General features: G+C 37.3%; 1 protein-coding gene across 7 annotated transcripts in view; it reads left to right on the top strand.

The window, feature by feature from the left end:
• The window catches only part of scrib (scribble), an 884,084-nt gene that overhangs the window by 454,883 nt on the left and 406,550 nt on the right, over positions 1-22,651 (top strand). For 6 of the 7 annotated variants that reach the window (XR_011017587.1, XM_067137118.2, XM_068225382.1 and 3 more), the window contains exon 15: positions 20,708-20,881. The exons of the other annotated variant lie outside the window; for it this stretch is intronic. Coding sequence is in view for 5 of the 6 variants with exons in the window: in XM_067137118.2 (XP_066993219.2) it covers positions 20,708-20,881 (174 nt within the window). In the remaining variant the exon portion in view is untranslated. The remainder of the gene's footprint in view (positions 1-20,707; positions 20,882-22,651) is intronic. 7 annotated transcript variants of the gene reach the window in all.

The raw sequence follows: 22,651 nt of genomic DNA on the forward strand, positions 1-22,651 counted from the left end.
CGTGGTGGACATTCATAACTACAAAACAGATATATAGCGTGACTGATGCATGCTTGCAGTGCATGGGTCAGATAAAAAACTATTCACCTATTTGTGCGACGTCATCAGAGCTGCAGTAGACCTATGCTACGGAGGTGAACATTTCTTAACTACAAAACACATGTCCGCATGACTCTGATGTGTGTTTTCATTGCTCGGGTCGTAGGACGAAACTATTCACAATTTTGTGTGATATAATCGGAGCTTCAGTAAGGCTTGTACTCGCTTCAAAGCAGAATCGTTGTTCTCTGACGAATTACGTTGGGGGGGGGTCTTGTCTTGTATGCGAGATATTTTTTCCTTTTCTTTTTCTCGAAAAGCCACGGGAGTCTAATACACGAATAAATACGAAAGTAGCAACAGTATTAGCAGCACTGATAATTAATTGGATGATATAGATGTGGCATGCAGTGATAAATGATGTGACTGGCGTGAGGAGGAACCAGCACCTGGAGATTCCGTGTAAGTCAAAAGAAGAGAATACAGCCAAAACTGATTTTGTGGGGACCGAAAAAATAACGTCCTAAAGAGGAAGTGTGCAAAAAAATGAAACACAATTATGCTGTTAAATTTAAGTTTAGGTTTGAACGTAAAAATAATGACGATGAAAACAAAGAAACAAGGGTTTACAATTATAATTAACGAAATAATACATTTTAAGAACACCAACATAGCAAAACATCAAGGAAAAACATTCTTAGAGACGTGAACTATACATGTCATTTACAATTACTGTATTTTAAAAGTTATCGTAGGAATGTCCAACATTTGGGCGATACACACACTTTTCATGTGTGGATTAGCATCCATTTTCTCAACAGATTTTTAATTTTTCATCATTTGTAAACTGACTAGCTTTATTCTCCTCCATAACTAAATGTCCTACAAATCACTATGGGTGGTGTGCACCATCTTGGAGTAAATTACTACAGAAGTAATGTTTACTAAAGAAGTCCATACTACAGAAGTAAATTACTAAGGGAGTTATTTACTCCAGAAGTAACGTCAGAGAGTTGAAGTACAATTTACTCTTTCAGTTACTACTATAGAAGTAGCGCTCGTTACTCACGGAGTAGTGTTGTGTTTGTGTATCTTCTTTAAAGAAATCTAAATGGATAAGATTATGTGTGATAGGAAATGGGGGATAAACGTAAGCGAAAATGATAAATGCTTGTTAATAGAGATAATGACGATCTATGCAAAGGATATAGGGTGTAAGAAACACAACATAAAGATGCTGGATAAGAAAAGAAATTCATGGAAAGTTGTGACAGAAGAATTCAATGCTTCGAGTGACGGAATGCACAGTGAAGAGCAGGTTAAGATTCTGTGCTAGGACTTAAAAGCGAAGGCGGAAGCAAAGCAGAAAGTCATAGACACGTGGGAAAAATTAAAACTGATGGTGGTTTCTTCAATTTCTTCGTATAGATCGCCTACATCCACACTGAAATTTTCCCATTTTCATACCGGGCAAATGCTGGATCTGTACCTTAAGGCCACGACCGCTTCCCAATCCCTAGGCCTTTCCTACCCTATCGTTGCCATAAGATCTATTTGTTGCCGGTGCGACGTTAAGCAAATTGGGAAAAAAAAAAAAACCTCTTCCGATTTCTGAAAAGTTCACCGTTGTCACCGAGAGGGCAAAAAATGGGAATTTGCATGCAGTCCCAGTCAGTTGCACCCACGATGTGTGGAAACCTGCCAATGTGAAGAATATCCTTTTATTTTCCAAGCAATCATCATCATTTGCAGGCGTACCTCCCTCTTAGCCTCAACTAGTGCTTTAACCATGCGATGAAAAATACGGCCAGCAGTTGTGCGGTAAACGTTAATTAGATCACCGGCAACTGTACTGAAATGTTCTGGTACGAAACACTCGTAGGGCACACAGCAACTGTAATTTGAGAGATACAACAAAATTAAGACAGGAATTCAGCTGTAAGTGATCTCTAAGTAGATTTAGAAGGAAAGTAAAGGATTCCTTACTAAGACCAAAAACGTTCTTGTAACTCTCCGTGGGCACATTATATGGTTCTCGCCTTTCACGCACTGCAGGCCTATGAACTATTACATTTCCCATCATTTTCTGCATCGAGATCGTCAATATAATCTAAATAATCCACAAACACGTTTGAAACGTCTTTCCTCTCATATACGGCACGATATTATCATTAGTCAACAAGTCTAAACTTAGCTTACTTCTTACTTCTTTACTTCTTTAGTAATATACTACAAGATGGTGCTCTTCAACATTTTACTCTTGTAGTCATTTAGTCCAAGAGTGTCTGAAAAGACTAAAATACTTCGGAAGTAATTTACTCTCGTATGGAAGTCGCCGAATGCTGACTTCAAGCGTACTTTACTACGGAAGTAGAACTTACTCTTGGTTGGTGCACGCCACCCTATGTGTAAGTAAAGTAGGCCTAATTTATGTATGTAGTTACACAATTCACTTCTCTCTCTCTCTCTCTCTCTCTCTCTCTAAAGTCATCAGCCGTGAAGCTGGTTGGCAGCGGCTCTCCATTCTTCACGTTTCTCTGCTTTCCGTTTCAGTTCGTAGTAGAAGTCACATCTCATGTCATCCAATATTTTCATCATTTACTCTAATCTTGATCATCTCTGTAATTTTTTCCCCTCTATGGAACCCTGTATTATTTTTCTTCAGTTGCCCATCATGTCTAAGTTTATCGCCTATTAGATGTCCTGCCGTCTTTTTATTTGTATCATAAAACACCTCTTCATTCGTGACTGACGCTCCCTGCAGCTGTAGGCCAACACGTTAGGGCCGTGAAATTAAGTTCTCTACTATATCCTTACCCAGGCCAGTCGTCACTGATGCATCGTGCGCGCAAAGTGGCCGGGAACGCTAATTTAAATATCTTATGTGGGAAGATTACAAACGTACTAAAGAGTAACATAAATGTGCTATCCAGGTTTCTTTAACATGTATTTTAATAGGACATGGACTGGGACTTTGGAATAATTATGTAATAACCAGGTAAACGCGCCATAGAGTGACGTCTTAACCAGATTCGATTGTAACTAAATGGTACATAAAGCTGTTGAAAAGACTCTTCAGTGCAACCATACTGAATTTTCTTGTAATATTTAGACAAGTGGCAGGGGCAAACATTTTTCTTTTGCTTCTTATCGGGTCCAGCTGATGGAAGGTTTGTTTACAAAATTTTCTCACTCGGGCAGAAAACAAACTATTCAACACTGGGGCCTATCAGATAATACAGTCCAAAGGTTGTAGGAAAGACATTTTATAAAGAAAGTAGCGCTGAAAGCTGAGAAATCTAAACCTCAGAGAGGATATGTATCATGTGTTCGAAACATGACAGAGAGAAATAGCGGTGCACTGCTGCCAGGAATATGACATGGGTCTTTGTTTCGAGGAGTGCTTTGAACTCTACCACACCAAACTAAGTTACTATGGTAGTGTGAAAAAATGATGCAATTATCTGCATATACTATCATTCTCAATCCGGTTTTATTTGGTGTAAATAAATATCACACGAGGTACGTTCGCTTCTTGATTGGAAAATAATTTTATTGTTAACATTGATGCTTTCATGGCCCATATATGTAGACATGATTTCCCCAATAAAGATCTTTCCTTATATTAACACCTAGGTACTTACAGTGATCCCCAAAAGAAACTTTCACCCCATCAACACAGTAATTAAAACTGAGAGGATTTTTCCTATTTGTTAAACTCACAACCTGACTTTTAACCCCGTTCATCATTATACCATTGTGTACTGTCCATCTCACAACATTATTGAGGTCATTTTGCAGTTGCTCACTTGTAACTTATTTATTAATCTATAGAAAATAACATCATCTGCAAAAAGCCTTATCTCTGATTCCACTTCTATGCTCATATCATTTGCATATATAAGAAAACATAAAGGTCTAATAATACTGCCTTGAGGAATTCCCCTCTTAATTATGACAGGGTCAGATAATGCTTCATTCACTCCAACTCTCTGAGTTCTATTTTCTAGAAATACAGCTACCCATTCAGTCACTCTTCTGTCTAGTTCCATAGCCTTATTTTTGCCAGTAATCGCCCATGATTTACCCTATGAAATGACTTAGATATGTCAATCGCGACACAGTCCATTTGACCTCCCGAATCTAGGATATTTGTTACATCTTGCTGGAATCCTGCAAATTGAGCTTTATTTCAATAACCTTTCCTAAACCTGAACTGTTTTCTATCAAACCAGGTATTAATTTTGCAAACATGTGTAATACGAAAGAAGGTTTTTCCAAAGCTTACATGCAATGCATGTCAAACTGACTGGCCTGTAATGTTCAGCTTTATGTCTATCACCTTTTCCTTTATCCACAGGGGCTACTATATCAACTCTCCATTCATTTGGTATAGCTCCTTCATGCAAACAATAATCAAATAAGTACTTAGGATATGGTAATACTGTATATCTCATCCCATTGTCTTTAGTATATCCCCCGAAACCTTGTCAATTCCAGCTGCTCTTCTAGTTTTTAATTTATTTATCTTATTGTAAATGTCGTTATTACCATATGTAAATTTTAATACTTCTTTAGTATTAGTTACCTCCTCTATCTGGACATTATCCTTGTAATAATAATGTACAACGGGTGATTGTTTGACCGCCCTGATAAATCAAAATATATTATTAGTATTTGAATAATGTATACGTATATGTTTCTGGAGCCTTAACTCCCTTCGTCAGCATATTGACATCAAAATCTACCTTATCCAAGTCTCAAGATATAACATTTCATCACATTAACATTAAGCATTTTCCTGTTTAACCTCAATGCTAGTCACTCAATGCTAGTCACTATATTTACACTTTAATATTTGTTGTATAATAATGCCTGTTGTAACCCAACATGTAAGACATGGAGCATATTTAGTATCAATCTTGAATTTTCCACTCATTCCTCCTATCCTTTACACTCTTACAACGTGTATCATTACCCTGGATGGATCTATTAGCTGAGTCAGTCATTGATAAAATGTACCGTCACTGCTTGTATTGTTGCTGCCACTAGGAATCTACCATCTTAACGTCCAATTTGACATCCTTTGAAGTTAATCCCCTAATATACCTTGTAACTAGGCAAAAATAGCTTTTCTTTCTTTATTCTTTTTTTATAGTACTAGAGGAGCATTTGCAGAAACATAACAGGAAGTTTTTTCCGCTCTGATTTAAAACGTCCAGTCCTGCAATAATCAAGCAAACGTCTTCTGCCGTGACGGCACATACATGACAAAAATTTTTAATATGTATACGACGACGAACATATCAATGCAACCTATAAGGTACATTTTATTGGTGGCTGCTCAGCTAATGGATCCATCCAGGGTGATGATACACGCTGTAAGAGTGTGAAGGATAGGAGGAATGAGTGGACAATTCAAGAGTGTTCCTGAATATGTTCCATGTCTTATGTGTTGGGTTACAACAGGCTTTATTATACAAAAAACAGCAAAGTGTACATATAATGACTAGGGTTGAGGTTAAACAGGAAAATGCTTAATGTTAATGTGATGAAATGTTGTATCTTGAAACTTGGATAAGGTAGATTTTGATGTAAATACACTGACGAAGGGAGTTAAGGCTCCCAAAACATATACGTATAAATTATTCAAATACTAATAATATATTGACAGGGCGGACCAAACCATCACCCGTTGTACATTATTATTATTATTATTATTATTATTATTATTATTATTATTATTATTATTATTATTATTACGAGTCAATACGGACCAATTAAAGACCGATATGGTTAAGTTTGTCAGTTATCATAATATAGAATGAGCATACTATTCCCTGTATTTCCACTTGATTCCCTTCTGCTTGTCTTTCTGCATGTCTCATCTTGCCTTCTGTCTGTTCCCTTTTACCAGAAACTGGCTGCTAGTCTGAAGTAAGGTTGTGCCTTCCTTAATCTACTGACTATTGTTAAACTATTAAAACTCAGGAGAATTCTATGAAATGCTTATGGAAACGCAATAGAAGCTAAGAATTTTTTTTTTTAACATTTTCCTAATCAAAGGGAATGCAAGTAATTGTGATACTTCAGAAGGAACTGTGGAATAATAGCATTTACTTTTTTGGGAGCTCGTCTCCCATAGATACTGTGTTGGTGATTTTTGAATTAAGAGCACGATAGAGCACATTTCCCTGCATTAACTACTACATGAAATTCTTTTGGAAGAAGTATGAGAGTCACAATTATATTTGCAACATATGGACCCACTACTCGAACTACAAGACACGTTGGTGATACAGCATAACCACTGGTACCTCTCGATGCTTTTAGATGGCAACAACATTCAGGAACATTGACATCGCACAGTAGATACTTTTGCAAATTTTGTCAGATATAAACAGTATTAGTTTTGTAAAAAGTACTGTAACTATGCTCCACAGCAACATTGTGGGAGAATGTTGTGTGGAGATTTTGGTAGCACCACTGGGTCTTGCCTACTCATACTGAACTGTCACAAGGTAGTTGCTGGTCAGCATGTGAGACATAATCCAAATATGTGCAGCATGGGAAAGGAGTTTCATTCTCATGCTTGCAAAACTCCATATGCTCACTGTCTGCGCGCGCGCGGTGCGCGCGTGTGAGAGAGAGAGAGAGAGAGAGAGAGATTGGTGGGGGGGGGGGGGGGTATAGGAAGGAAGGGATGAGTGTTAACTGGCTGAATGCACAAGACTGTCTGTTATCATATCTCTCTCTCTCTACCACCCCTCTTGTCAGTGGCTATGCGTATCATCTTATTTGTGTCACTTCCTGCCTGTTCTGTCTTATATCAATATTCTGGCCTGGAAGAGAAGCATGTGTGCAAGATTGCCATTGATGAAACATGGGCCAGGCCCTATGAACACTTGCTAAAATGTCAGTCCACTGATTGGTGCCATCACAGTTTGATGTGAGGGGGCATGGTCCCTTAGAATCCATCTCCTGTGAAGTCATTGATAATTTCAACATATAGCTTTTGTGGGGACGTATTCCACCATTTTGTACAACTTCACCATTGGTGAATGGAGAGTGGTATGTTATGTATCTTGAGAATAACCTATGGTTCGTGGTTGGAAGAATGGCCTGAATTGCTTCACATTGCAATCATTCTTCAATATAATGCTATAGCCCATACCATAAATGATGCAGAGGACCGTTTCTGATGCTAAAAGTGGCAAGTAATTGAGTACCCATGTGATTATGATTGCCAAAAGAGATTTTTTGATACCAACCCACAGGAAAGAGATCTGTAGGACGTCCGATGAAGAGATGGAGGGAAAATGCAAGACCATAACGGGACACATAGCCCAATACTTGGACGGAAGATGGTGGTGATGATGATGATGATGATAATAATAATAATAATAATAATAATAATAATAATAATAATAATAATAATAATTCTAGAATGTCTACAATTCATGAGCTGCTTTTGTGGATATTCATTTTTCTTTTGATTTGTTGGAACACTCTAAATGTCCTGTGGGTGGAGTCAGAGGATGCATTAGAAATCTGCACCCACTGCATGTCCTAAGAGGCTACTAGAGGAGAACAGCCAAAGAATCTGTACTCGTTGCTCTCTCATATTCTAAGCCCAAAAGCATATACATGATCCTATGCTTTTCTAGGTAGCGGAGAAAATTTACAAGTGCAAAATTTTTATTCAGAAAACATACAACTTTATAAATTTTGTTTGCATTTTAGCCATTTGATCCATTTGATCCATTCTAAAGTCCATTTCTTCCTTGTAAAATGTATCAGTAATGTCTATGCTTGTGCAGACCAACTGTGGTAAATTCCCTAATCTAAGTTTTTCCTAGATGGTTTGTAGACCCCAAGAAAGCCTTACTGACTATTTCATGAATAATTGTATTAAGCTATGTAGGAGATAAATGTGCCAATTTTGGATATATTATGTACCATATTTGAAGTGATAGTCTAAAAGAGATAATCTAATGAATTGAAGAATAGACTGAGGGTTCGAGTTTTTTTTTTGTTGCCACTCCAAGAACATAAATGAAAGGCTGTCATTAAACTGTTAATTACTTCATCTATATTCACTTATAGAAATACAAATTTTTCTGCTGGGTGTATCTAAATTCCTGTTACACACTTTGAGGGCTTGCAGGAGGGATCAATTAGATAACATTTTGCATAGGAACCCATGTCTAGAAAACTGTCTTGCTAAACACCACAATGCCTTTAAATGAGCACAGCAGAGATCATACATTGTTGTTGCAGTGCTTCTGCGTTCAGTTAAAAGAACGGCTTGACATGGCGTCCATCCACTTCGATACAAACGTTCTTATGCATCATGTTCCAGTACACTTGTACAAACACCTGGTAGGCAAACATCCACCACTGTCATAACTCATCCAAGCAGATTATCCTTTGACTCCACCGGGATCTCATAAATCCGATTCTTCTTGTAAGTGGAGGCAGAAGCACTAAAACAACAACAGTGTACTTACTTTGTTCTGCTTATTGATGCAGCAGATGTGGGACATTTAAACATGTGATGTTGTTTTGTTGGTTGCAGGGAAATAGTGTGTTTCTGGACAAGGATTCGTATCCAGAATGTTACTCGGTGTCCCCCCCTTCAAAGTCCCGAAAGTGTGTAATGGAAATTTAGATACACCCTGTATAAAAATATTAATAATAGTAGTATAATTGTGCATGAAGGTACAAGTACAGAATTTAACATTAAAATTGACACAGTATTTTGAATCGCATTTAACTATACTCTGTGATGGAGATCATTCTTTGTTGGCACAAAGTTATGTGATACCTTTCACACACAGAATGGCACAGGCTGCACATACTAGTTTCATCTGGCTCATGAAAGTGAGTCTTTATGCAAATGTTGTGACGGTAATCGTGTACTGCTAACCTGGTTAGTACGTGGCGGAGTTTTAGATTGGGTCCTGTCCAGGTTCGTTCTATCATTGCATCCGTAGCAAAAACTTCTGACCATATTTCTTGCCTTTTCTTCTCTCTCTCCTCCTTTATTTTCCTGGTCGCATTGGTGGACTTTAGCTCAAAGAGTATTCTTTGTATAAGCATATTGAAAAGATGAAAATATGCTTAATTTGTATCAAAACAATGATGAAAAACAGTCTTGGAATGAAATTAGACATTAACAGTCAAATAAAAATACCATGGACACTTCTCTATGCTGATGATGTCATGTTGGCTGCTGAGAATAAATCTGATCTCCAGCACCAAACAGAAGAGTGGAACAACAGACTAGTGCAATATGGCCTGCGCCTCAACAAAAAGAAGACAGAGTACATGACATTAGATCCTCGAGAAGTTGGTACCATCCACGTTGATGGTGAAAATCTACCACGAGTAGAGAAATTTAAATATCTTGGCTCCACACTCTCTGACGATGGCAGACTTACTGATGAGGTCAACACAAGGATACACGCAGCCTGGCTGAAGTGGCGAATGACAACGGGCGTCACCTGTGACCGTCGGATGAAGGACCATCTGAAATCTAATATCTACCGGACTGTTATCCATCCCGTCGTTCTCTACGGCACTGAGTGTTGGCCTGCTACAAAGGAGGTAGAACGTCGACTAAGTGTCATGGAGACAAAGATGCGTAGGTGGACAGCCGGCATCACTAGACTGGATCATATTTCAAACGACAATATTAGGAAATGCTTTGGCATTGCACCGATCCAGAAGAAAATGCAGGAAAAACGTCTGCGCTGGTTTGGATATGTGTTGCGTGCAGAAGACAATACACTGGCAAAGTCAGCGTATACATTGGAAGTCACTGGAAAGAGGCCCAAGGGACGACCAAGACAGCGATGAATTGATACAGTGCACAACGACCTGATAGCTGTAAGACTACATCCAGACATGGCCCGTGACCGACTTAAATAGAGACAACAAATCCACACAGTGGACCCTGCCACTAGGCAGGACAAACACTAAAGAAGAAGAAGAAGTCAGATAAAAATATATTGATCTTAAATTGGTTCATCGAGATACAGTTAGCAGAAAGAAGTGGAATATTTATTAAGAACTTCCATTATGAGATTGTATTACACATGAACAAGTGTGATGGTAACGTCATACTTTATAGAGTGTAGTCTCTATCAGCTGAAGAGCAGTTGAAGGGAGAAAGGGAGAACGGTGTTCTTCTCTTGCTAAGGAATGATGTTATTTAGTTCCTTTGTTTAAGGGATGATATATATAAAACCTATTTGATCATTTTAACGATCTTGTTTTAGTACAGGATCTTTATTTTATGGTTGTCCAGCAGCAGCAGCAGCAGCATCATTACGTCATGGCAGGTTGCCGCATTGACTTATCCACTGGTGGTAAAATGTGCGTTGTATCTACACGCTACAGTGTGTTAATTAAATCGTAGGAAGCTATTTCTGGTAAAACTAAGAGACTAAACACTCACTTGGCACTGAAGGACATGCTCAGAGTAATGTCCCTCAGTTCTCTAACATGTTTGCTACCTCTTAAACAGGTTTACAGACATTTCATAAATCTCATCCTGTGGGATATTACATATTACTTGCTGAATATTCTCCTATAGGTTTTCTATTGTGTGAGGGTTGTTACTGTCAGGTAATTTGTGAATGAATTGAATCCAATACTCCTTGACAGTAGAATACTTTGCATAGCACTCCAGTATAAAAACACATTATTCTAATTCAGACATCACTTTTTTAGCAACGTTTGTTTAAGAAACATTCATACAGAAACTACAGTACCAAAATAAATGTTTTAACGCTGGAACGATGGCAACTAGACTAAACTTTTGCCAAAGTCAAAACTGTGACCTTATCTGTCACACTCTCATATTAACATTGCATCACTATGGCTGGCTGTTGCCTGGAGGCTGCAGATAACTTTGCTACCATGGCTGTAGATGGTGAGATCACCATTTGACTGGTATCTCGTGTACCTTCCACAACTTTAAAATGAAGACCCTGTACAAGGGAAGAGAAGCTTTGGAGGGGATTGGTTGAAAAGGATCCAGAAATGGCTCATGGCAGGTTTTCTTGGAAAAGTTCTGTTGCCCTTTGTCATCAGTGTTCCTTACCATCCCATATCACCACATGCCCAGTAGTAGTTCTTGTCTTATGGTGGCAGTATTTGAGGAAGCTTTCCTCCTCTTTACATGCACGGCTATATGGTTGTGGTGGTACAGCATGAAGTGTAATTAGGGATAATAAATGTATATCACTTATTCTATAGGAATAATTCTGCTACTTAGAATAGATGTGTAATTTACTAATATTCATGTAAGTGGTAATTTATGTTGCATGGACAATTACATGAAACATTCTTATATAGAAACAGCCTTAGATCTCAGTTGCACTATTCCCTGATATTTTACTGATACCATCTCCTTTGTATTATAAAAAGTTTTTTGTATGAGAATCCCCTCCACTGAAAATTTCTGTATATAGTCTTGAACGAACTTAACATATACCACAACATGGGAAAGTTACACAAGTAGATGTAATATTATAGAAAACTACCACACTAAGTTGTATGTTACAATCCTCTGTAAATGTCCCCACAAATGTCTTAATATATTATTTTGTAGGACTTTTTGAATAATGTATTACATAAAGACAGGTAAGTCTATTATGAATTTTCCTCTTTATGAGAGTTTCCTTCATATGACATGCTTCACAATTCTCTCGTATCTCTGTCTGTATCATAGGATATAAACTTCATGGTTCTGATCCGTATTGAATTGTAATCACAACAATAATTATTAAATTAATGTCATAATGGTCCACCTTTCAATACTATAATATGCAGTATTTTGAATTAAATGAACTAGGGACTAGTTTCGGCCTGGCTGGCCATCTTCAGCCTTAATGTTAAACATCTAATAACTAAACAAATGTACATTCACACAATTGAAATAAAACAAATGAACAAATATACAATTGACATTAAAAACTGAGATGAAACTATGAGTAAATTTGAAAATAAATTAGGCCCTAAATTATTAGCATCTTGAGTATGCTCTTTCATGTACAGTACTATATAATAATTTTGTGTGGCTATTTCTAGGCGAGTGCAGCCCTTGTAAGGCAGACCCTCCGATGAGGGTGGGTGGCATCTGCCATGTGTAGGTAACTGCGTGTTATTGTGGTGGAGGATAGTGTTGTGTGTGGTGTGTGAGTTGCAGGGATGTTGGGGACAGCACAAACACCCATCCCCCAGGCCAATGGAATTAACCAATGAAAGTTAAAATCCCTGACCTGGCCGGGAATCGAACCCGGGACCCTCTGAACCGAAGGCCAATACGCTGACCATTCAGCCAACCAGTCGGACATGTACAGTACTAATATTCATAGAACTGTTAGTTCCATCACTGCTAATCATTACAATTTCAATTGTAAAACGGGAACTGGTAAATGTTGATCCTGTAGTCAATCACCAAATCTACTTGAGTGGTGATAGCCGTATGTAAGTCACTGGACGCCGCTGTAAATAACAACCAGCTGACGCAGAACTGCTAGATGGTGTTTCAACATCAATCAACGTAATAAAATGAAATGCTCTTGTAGTGCTTGTTAAAATCATGCTGAAATGTTGGACACTGTCAGGACGGCACATGAAGATGTGGTTAAAACAGATGCATTGATGCATTGTGTCTGGTATAAAATTTGCAATTCACTGCGGTGTCCATGAAGTTAACCTGAATAAAATTAGATAAAATTAATGAATTGAAGGAGAGAGCATCACAAATGCAGCTACCACCCTCATTGATCTAAATAACATTAACCCACACATAAAATTCACACTTGAATCTGAAATTAAACAGAAAATAAATTTTTTAGACCCAACTATTATCAGGCACCCAGGCTACTTAACCCGTAAAGAGCCAGACAGCGATATGTCGTTGTTTCGTATATACGCGTAAAGTGCCAACCACGATATATCGTTGTTTGGATAGCGCGCAATTCTATACAAGTTAGTACAACTTGGGCCGTCAGATTGCAACATCTTGTGTGTCGAGTCCATAGAGAATTGTCATTAGATTTTAACTATCCCACTAGATAGTGCGTAAATTCATTTGCTATCATGCATTGAATTTCTAAAATCCGTGTTCATCTACGGCATATGATCTCCATGCCGCGTGAGTAAAATGGCGACTAGCTGGGGAAGTCATTTTGTTAACGATGACGAACTGGCTGTATATCTTAATAATTTTTAGTAAAGAAGAGGATGATGGAGACTCTGATGAGGAATTCATTCCTCCAACAAGTGAGGAAGGGGAAAGTAAAAGTGTTATTTGGAGTGATAACGGTGAGTTTTCTGTAAACACTCAACCACGTGCTCATTGTCCGAGTGTAAACATTGAAAGTGGTAATGACCGTCTGAATGACAGTACTGATGATGATGACGGCTGTGACAATATCCAACAGCAACAATTTCCTGTTTTCCGTGAAATTCAATTAGGTCAAAACGCAAAATAAAAACTCTAACCTGATTGTTATGATACTCCTGGCCCGAGACATGCCCCTTAGTCAGACACAAGCTATAGCGTATTTTTATTTCATTTTTCACGGTTCAATTATTAAATCTCATAACTACAGAGACAAGCAGATATGAGAAATCATGTCTTGTTACCATATGCCATAGCACAGCAGTGGCACCCGGTTACATTGACTGAAATGAAGGCTTTCATTGCTGTTTTGTTAGAAATGGGTATAACTAGAAGGCAGAGCAAATTTTCTTATTGGGTCAAAAACTCCCGTTATATTCCATGGTTTGGAAATATGTTCTCAAGAAACAGATTCCAATTGATCTTTAGATTCTTTCATCTTGTGAACAATGATAATGTATCACCATCTGGTCACCCTGACTACAACCCATGTGCCAGGTTCGATCCCACTGTTGAACATGCCAATTGTATATTACGATACCGTTGTACATAACTCTTTAACTACTGAAGAAAAAAATGTAAAACTTTACCTGTGTATTAACCTTAAATAGGACATTTCAAAGAAGTCATCAATATTTACCGTTGAGTTGAATTTTCTGTCTTTTTTCTGTTTTGTTTCTGATTTTTAATTTTTGGTGTTTTAAAATTGTTCGGAAAATATTAAAAAAAAAATAATAACCAAGAGCATTTTAGTGCTGTAATTTTGTTCAGCACTAAGAATATCTTCTTGTTAACATTTAATAAAAATTTCAGGTCATAGTTATAATATTTGTGAACTATATAATCCAGAGAGTAAGAACCTGCAAAATTCTCTAAAACTGTCTGGCACTCTTGGCATACTGTGAGCAACCGGGCCTGGCACTAAGAGGGTTAAGATACAAGATTTTCAGAAAACTCACCCAGTCAGTCACTAAAATCCGTCAAGATTCTTCACACCCCCAAATTCACAAACAAGCAGTGTACAACAGCATGGTATACCGAGCCTTCAGTGTTCCAATGTCTAAAAGGGACCCCAAAAATGAGTTGAACATTATTCGTAATACAGCTGAATCCAATGGATACAACAGTTTTTTATTGAAAAAATAATCAATAAATATCACCCCTCTACCACTTTGAAAAAAAGATTAACAAAACAACTCCTCCCTTTCCACCTTTGCCTTCAACGAACAAATCTACAAAGTCACCAACATCTTTAACAAGGACGATGTAAAGGTAGTTATCAAAACCAACAATAGGAACACACAAGTCTTACATAATGCCACATCCATAAACAAGTCCAATAGTTATTCAAACTCAGGAGTATACAGGATTATTTGCAACAGTTCTAATTCTTCTTATGCCAGACAGACCAGGAGGAATTTTAATATAAGGTACTCGGAACACATCAATGCCCTGAATTACAATAAATTTTCAGCTGTAAGGTAGCATATGCATGACTATAATCACAAATTCATAGACGTAAAACAAGATATGGAAATTCTCAAAATCATCAACAAAGGACCTCTCCTTAACATTACCGAAAACTGCTTCATACATAGATCAATATTTCAACCCGAATTCAAGCCTAATTTATTTTCAAATTTACTCATAGTTTCATCCCAGTTTTTAATGTCAATTGTATATTTGTTCATTTGTTTTATGTCAATTGTTTGTATGTACATTTGTTTACTTATTGGATGTTTTACATTAAGGCTGAAGATGGCCAACCCAGGCTGAAACTAGTCCCTAGTTAATGTAATTCAAAATATTGCATATTATAGTATTGAAAGGTGGATCATTACGGCATTAATTTAATAATTATTATTGCCTCTGTCTATAGTTGCAGTGCATTACAGAAAGGGTTTAGTGAAAAATTAGGAAAGAATATGAACACCTTTCCCAGCCTAACTCAGAAATTCTTGCAGTATTTCAGGAACTGTTTTTCTGTCTTTTGACTTAACAAAAGAAACTGTTTTTGTGTGATCTTACAGTTTGTTTATTTATCGTATGGCTGTCAGTGCCGGGAGTGTTGAACATGTTTCTCGACTTGCTTAGTGCAGGTCTTTCTATTTGAAGCCCATGGGCGACCTGTACATCTGGATACGGGATGATGATGATGAGGTAGGTAGAGGGTGAAACCTGGCATCAGCAGAGAGCTTACTCTTGTTGAATAACACCAAGTGGTCTTCTCAGGCTTTACTTCCCCATCTAATGGACGAATCACCATCACCACCACCATCATCATCATCATCATCATCATCATCATCATCATCATACGCCTTCACTCCGTATGAGCACTGTTGAGAGTTTTGTTATTGAATTCAGGCTTTTGGAACTCTATTTAGTGATTAGAAATTGCATACTACCATGTCTCTTATCCCGCTGGCCTATTTTCGCTATGAAATTCATGCAAAAGAGTTTTATACATACATACATACATACATACATACATACATACATACATACATCTTCATTACAGACGTTACACCTTGCAACACTATGAAAAAATAAATTTAGGAACTACCTGAAAAAGAAAACATGTAACAGAATCATATCTGAAAAAGGACCAGCTTAATTAAAATAAATGACGGAGTCCATTATTCTCCAACGTAGCCTCTTCTCATCCATTGACCTCACACTATCCCACCACCAAAGCCAGTTTATATGCACAGCTTCATCCATAGAGTTTATTCCTAACATATCTTATATTTCTTTATTCTCAGTACCATCCTGGCATTGTTCCTGCCTGTTTTTACCAGTAATCATTCTACCTTCATGTCTGTAAATTTTAACGTATGAATGAGATATCCTGAGTCCACCCCGCTTTCATTCCCATACATCAAATTCGGTCTGAAAGCAGCTCAGTTCGACTCAGAACTCGCTTCTGTCGTACAGAATAATACTGACCACAACTGTGAGCTTACTGCGTTAGCTTTGCTATCGTTTGATTCAATTTTACTTCGTGTATTTCCATCATGGGAGAACACACTTCTTAGCTTTCACCATTGAAAACTTCATATCTTGTCCATATTGAAACGTTTTTATGTTAACAACATATTATGTGTTGAAAAAAGGTGGATCAATCAAATTTCCTTATATTGTATGACACTTCTTAGCTGTTTGAAACGATCCACCTGTTGCATGCTTGTTTGTTGTTTAAGGGGTCTAACATCTAGATCATCAGCCCCACCTGTTGTAGTTTTGTATAGTCAACCCTACATTCAGTTAGGATTCTTCTCTATTAATATTACAGTAGCCTGGAAATGCTAATTTGCTTATCAAACTTGCCACACCCCTTTTCAAGGTCCAGTATGTTAGATTGCAAGCTTTTAGCTCAGTCTGCCAGTAAGACAAAGATGTTGGTATAAGAAGTCTGTTGTGAAGGTTGCTTCCATTTTAGTTTATCATCTCATCCATCTGCGTTTTTTTTTCTTTTCTGCCTAAATTACTGAGAATATGGGCTTATCAGTTACTCATTTTCTGTCTTCTTCATCAATAAGTTATATGTTACACACATAGCTCAGATATATACATACAGCAATGGTATTTAATTAAATTAGGAGAGACGTTCATTGAGAAATTTATGTGAACACTGGACATTTGTGTACCTACAGCATTCCATTTTGGCATTGATGAAATCTGTCTGATAATACTAGACAACCACTCTGTGCTTCATCTTTTGTAGTTTTTTGATTATTTGTTTACACTTGAAAAGACATCACATCTGCTCCATAATTTTATAGACAAACCATATGTGGAAGTATGCAATTAATAGGTTTGAATACAGTTCACATCATTTATCTTGAACCATGCATACTTTGCTGCTGAAATTTGGCTTGATTCATAATGGAATGGTTAGTTCAGCGGGACATTTGCTTGCTCATCAACTGTTGAAGAACTATTTTTAAAGGTTTTCATGAGCGCCAAGTCACGATATCCCTCTTTTCCTGCAATTTTTTTGTGTTTGCTGTGTCCCAATTTCCATACCAAAAGCATAATTTTAATCTCTTATTGTAAATATTTTCTCTATTGCCATTTGGCTTTAACTTGTTGATTTTAGATTATGAATATTTTGGGTTGTCTTAGCAGTTTAAGCGTAAGGAAGCTCTTGTACGGAGTAAGTCTGACATGACCTGTACTATTTCATGGTAACTGGTTATTCTGACTCTCAGGGCAATTTACTTAGCCGTTCAGCTGTTGTTGGTAGTAGTGGTAGTGATGTCAGTTATTGTTTTAAGGGACTAAACCACAGGATTATCAGTCCCATTGAGCTGTTGCATTTGATTAAAATGTTATTTTTACTCACTTTTAGAATTTCTTTCTTGAACCCTTTTGTTTGTAAAAGTCGAATGGTGACAGCAGAGCCTTATAGCGGACACTGCCACTAGGTGAAACAATTGCTCATCGCTTATGCACAATAAAAGGAAGCTCTTTTGTTTGTAACTACCACTTGAAACTTCTTGCATCATATTATAACAATAGTTGGCTAATATGTTTTGGTATGGGAACTTTCTGACTTAGCATAAATACTGTAGTGAAGTCTTTCACCTTGTCAGGTTTATTGGCTTAGACAGTGAAGCGCTAGTTTTCTGAGCTCAAGTTGTAGGATTCGGTTGTGGCTCAATTTGGTGGTATTTGAAGATGCTCATATTCTCCAACCTCATGTCGATAAATTCACCGGCATGTAAAAGAACTCTTATAGGACAAAATTCTGGCTTCTTGGTACCTCAAAAAAAAAAACTGTTGAGTACTTAGTGGAATGTAAGACCAGTAACATTATTATTAATTATTAATTCTTTCACATTGTTTCGGCCAGCTAAGGACCACGTCATTTCAGCTGTCTCCTTCCCCGGGCTTTAACATTTTCATTCTTTGCTGGTGTTCCTTTCTTGCTTGTCTACACTTTCCCTGTTTTTGGCTTTGGCTTTTCTTGGAAACCCTTGTGGTCTTGATATTTATTCTTTAGTGGGGTGCACTCTAGGATATCATCATGTGTGATGCCCACTTCTTCTAGATCTTTCTCTACTGAACCAGGCCTTTATCTTCTTATTCTGGAAGTAGGAGAAAATTTACTTGATTGACCTCACAGGGTTCATTCTTGTCACATGAGCATCATAGAAAGCATTCGTCATCTTTTCCACATGAATATATAGCTCATGGTTGTGCTGTCTTCTATATTTACCTTTGATGGGCCAAAGATTTTCCTAAAAAAATCTCTTTTTTTCTTTCTTTCTTTCTTTGACCTCAAATTTCTCAATAAAGCCTTTTTTTTTTTTTTTCCTCCACACAAATGACGGTGTGATTATGTCTGAGCTTGGTGTTCAAGGATATTGATATTTTGTTGTAGATGACACCCTTTCCTTTGGTTAGATGGTATGCCATTTCCATTTTATTTCTGTGTTTGGGTTTTATCCACGCACCTAGATATTCAAACTTCCCTATCTGCTTGTTTTTCCCCTTGTCCACATTGAACTCTTTTGGTGCTGACTTTATTATAAACTGAGTTTTCTCAAAGGCGGTCTGAAGACCTGCTTTTGCTACCTGTGGATTAAGCTGGCTGATTTATTTTGTAGCTGTCTGCAGCAAATTAGAAAAGACTGCTCTCTCCTGGGTCGGATTATGTATTGAGGACCTCAATCGTTGCCTGTCTCTCCATCACTCTTTTCCTGCTTCCAGTATTTCTGTTATCATTTCTTCTCTGTTCTCTATACTCTCTTCCTCTGTATCCATCCTCCTATGGACTATGCAAGTATCAAATCCCATTATGCATTTATTGAGAGAATAGTACTTCCCATTTGCCTGGATCTGGATGATGTTGATGGTGGTGGTGGTGATGATGATGATGATGATGATGATGATGATGATGGTGATGATATCCAAACCAAACGCCATGGCACAACATCCCTCAAGGGCCATAGGGCCTACCAAGCGTGGTGATGATGATGATGATGATGATGATGATGATGATGCTTGTTGTTTAAAGGGCCCTAACATCTGAGGTCATCGGCCCTGCCTACCAAGCAACATCTGCTCAGCATAAAGGCCTGCAGGTTATGAAGTGTTATGTGGTCTGTACGAATGAATCCTCTTGGCTGCTATTCATAGCTTTCTAGACCGGGGCTACTGACTCATTGTCAGGTAGCTCCTCAGTTGTAATCATGTAGGCTGACTGGACCTCAAACTAGTCCTCCGATCCATATAAAAATGCCTGACCTGGCAGGGAATCGAATCCAGGGTCTCTGGGTAAGAGGCAAGAACACTATCCCTACACTATGGGGCCAGCTATAATGATGATACAGTTGTCAGGATTTTTCAGTTTTCTAGAGCCGTTTGCAGAAATATTTTCTTTTAAAATGTTACCAATAAATACCGCTTTAATGCTGTTGCTCATTAGGTAGTGACAATAAAACTGATACTGACTTCTCTTCTGTTACTATGGTAAATATTTTACCTCATTAGACCGCTTTCAACTGTTATGAATAGCTTTGAACAGCCATTTTCAGCAACTTATTTCAGGGACCAGAACAGTTTATGAATGTACGTAAGATATGAAGTGTTCCTCTCTCAAGGGTCGGTTGCAGAGAATTATTATTGAAGAGCAGTTGAAAATGCCCCTTCTAGATAATTTATTTATAGTAAAAATGGTAGGGAATTTGGAATCAACCTTTGTTAATAAACATGGCAGCTAATACATGTGATAGAATATATTAATGAGGATATAGGCTTCATTTTCTTCACAGCAGAATTGGTAAATTTTATTATAGTGCTATTCATCAAAATATCAAAATAAAGGTGAACAAAGAGCATTTGGCTAGAAGTAGGCTAATGTAAGATTTTATTTTTTAGAATATTTTCTTGTTGTAATGTTCTTTATTGAATATGTAATTGTATATTTACCTTTTCATCATGGATCATTGATGATAGTGCTCAGTTTGTTGTATAACAGGGTAATCACCTGCTTTCAAGGCAACAGTCTATTGATCTCTCTAATGGGTGAGCAAGTGATCGAGACCTGCGTTAGTGTGATGCTGTAGAATCTATATTTGATACTAAGTTATGCTTTAATTCTTTGTATTATAAACCTATTTCTTTCCTTACCAGAAGCTGATTAAGCCTAATCAAAATATCCTAAGTCACCTTTCTTTCTATTATATTTCTGTATTGTGATGGTGGAGAATGGCAAAGATCTCTGTACTTGCACTCATTCAGGAAGAGCTGGAGAAACATGTAGGTTTCGAGGTGTCCGAGATGGAAGAAGAGGAGGAAGAGGATCCCGGCTATCGGCCGAACAGGCTACACAGGAGAGATACCCCTCACCATTTGAAGAACAAACGCATCAATGCACAGCTGGATCATAACAAAGTTGCCTCTATCATAGCTCAGGTAGGCTGTTCCATGCACGTGCATGAATATCTGCTGTGTCTGCATGTGCATGTTGACAGGAACCTGCCAGCCAGAGCTCTTCTGAATTATGGAATATCTCTCCAAATTCCTTACTAAATTAGTCAGAAGACTTATTTTCTATTTACTTTAAGAGACTAATAAATAAAATGCAACTGCTATTGTAGTATGTGCCAGCTTACTGAAAATATTTGGGATTTATGTGAATGTTTTACTGTTGTGTATTGTCCAATTATCCATGGGTTGTGCTGCTTCCTGTATATCAGTTTATTTCATAGTCTTTTCACTCTTCATCTTGTATGTATTTAGATAACTTCTTGTGACTGCTCAGATAAGCCTTTTATGATGTGGGCTGATGTCTACAATACCTGCTATTTGTACAAAACTTAAGAACACATTTAGGAATATATGGTTTGCAAGATTTTGTGATTTATATGGTGAAATGAGGTTTGGGTTGGTTGAATTTTGTTTGGAAGAGTTTGAGAATAAGATGTATACATTTTATATACATGTTTGAGAAAATATTTTCCTGGACTAGTGTTGGATTATTATGGAGATAGTCTTTCAAGAGTGACTATTAGGCAGAATTTGATACTTTTGTTGGGAAGTGAATTCTACTTGTGAAAGTACTCCAGCATGTTACAATTGAGGGAAAAGTTACATTGAATAATAATGGTCATGATTATCCAAGATAATGTATGCAAGAGGAAAACATCCTGAACACACTATTGATACTTTCATACACACTTGTAGAAATGTGAGAACTTGAGGCATGGTGCTAGTCTCTATAATCAACCTGTTGCCATGTTATTGTGTAATATAAATGTCATGATTAGATATTGCGGTGATTTTTAATTGAATTGTGTGTCCTGGTTTTGTCTTTGTATTTGAGACCACCCCTGCTATTTATACTGGCATCCGTTTGTATGAGAGTTACAAAAGATCTGAGAACAAATTTATTGAAGGTAGTGATGGTAGAGATGTATCTGATACATCCAAAATTGACCTAAGGGTTCTTGAACAATATACATAAGGATAATTAACGTATATGCTTAATTTCTCCAACTTCTCAGTGTCATTTAAGGTGAACAACTTAGCTAATTGAGATACTTTCAAGCATTAATCAGTTGATTCTCGGCCAACACGTGGGATTTTTGGAATGAAAAGTTGTGTCCCTGTAGTTTGGGTTCCATGTAAAACTGGAGAATTGAAGGAAAGTAAATATGGACAGTTGACATGGTCATTGTCATTAAAAGGTATGCAAAGGTATGAAATATATGAAATAATGGTATATAAATGAGTAGAAAGTTGGTAATCTCAAATAGTCGATTCGAAAGTAGAAAGCATTTTGCTAGAAAGTGAACCATTTGGGATTGGTAATCTGAGGGAAGAAAGAAAGAAGGAAAGAAAGTGTACTTTAATTTTCAGGACTTAGCAGCAGATTATCTGTTGTCTTTATGAAATAATTACAGAAGTTTGTATGTAGCTCTTTGGCTTGTTGATATTTCTAGTAGAAATGTTGTTATCAAATACATTAACCCAGGAAGGACAGAAATTTTTATTTTCCTCTTAACTGGTTCATTTTATCAAACCTGAATATATTAATTGATAGGTATAAAAAAAACTATTTTCATATAAATGGGTTTTCAATAATAGCCTGGTACCATAGGGTACCGCACGTCCCTCACAAGAGCAAATTTTTTCAAAGTTTGGTAATACACGTAAGTTATATGATTATTGAATGTGACCCCT

This window comes from Anabrus simplex, chromosome 1, assembly GCF_040414725.1.
Source record: "Anabrus simplex isolate iqAnaSimp1 chromosome 1, ASM4041472v1, whole genome shotgun sequence".
NCBI lineage: Eukaryota > Metazoa > Arthropoda > Insecta > Orthoptera > Tettigoniidae > Anabrus > Anabrus simplex.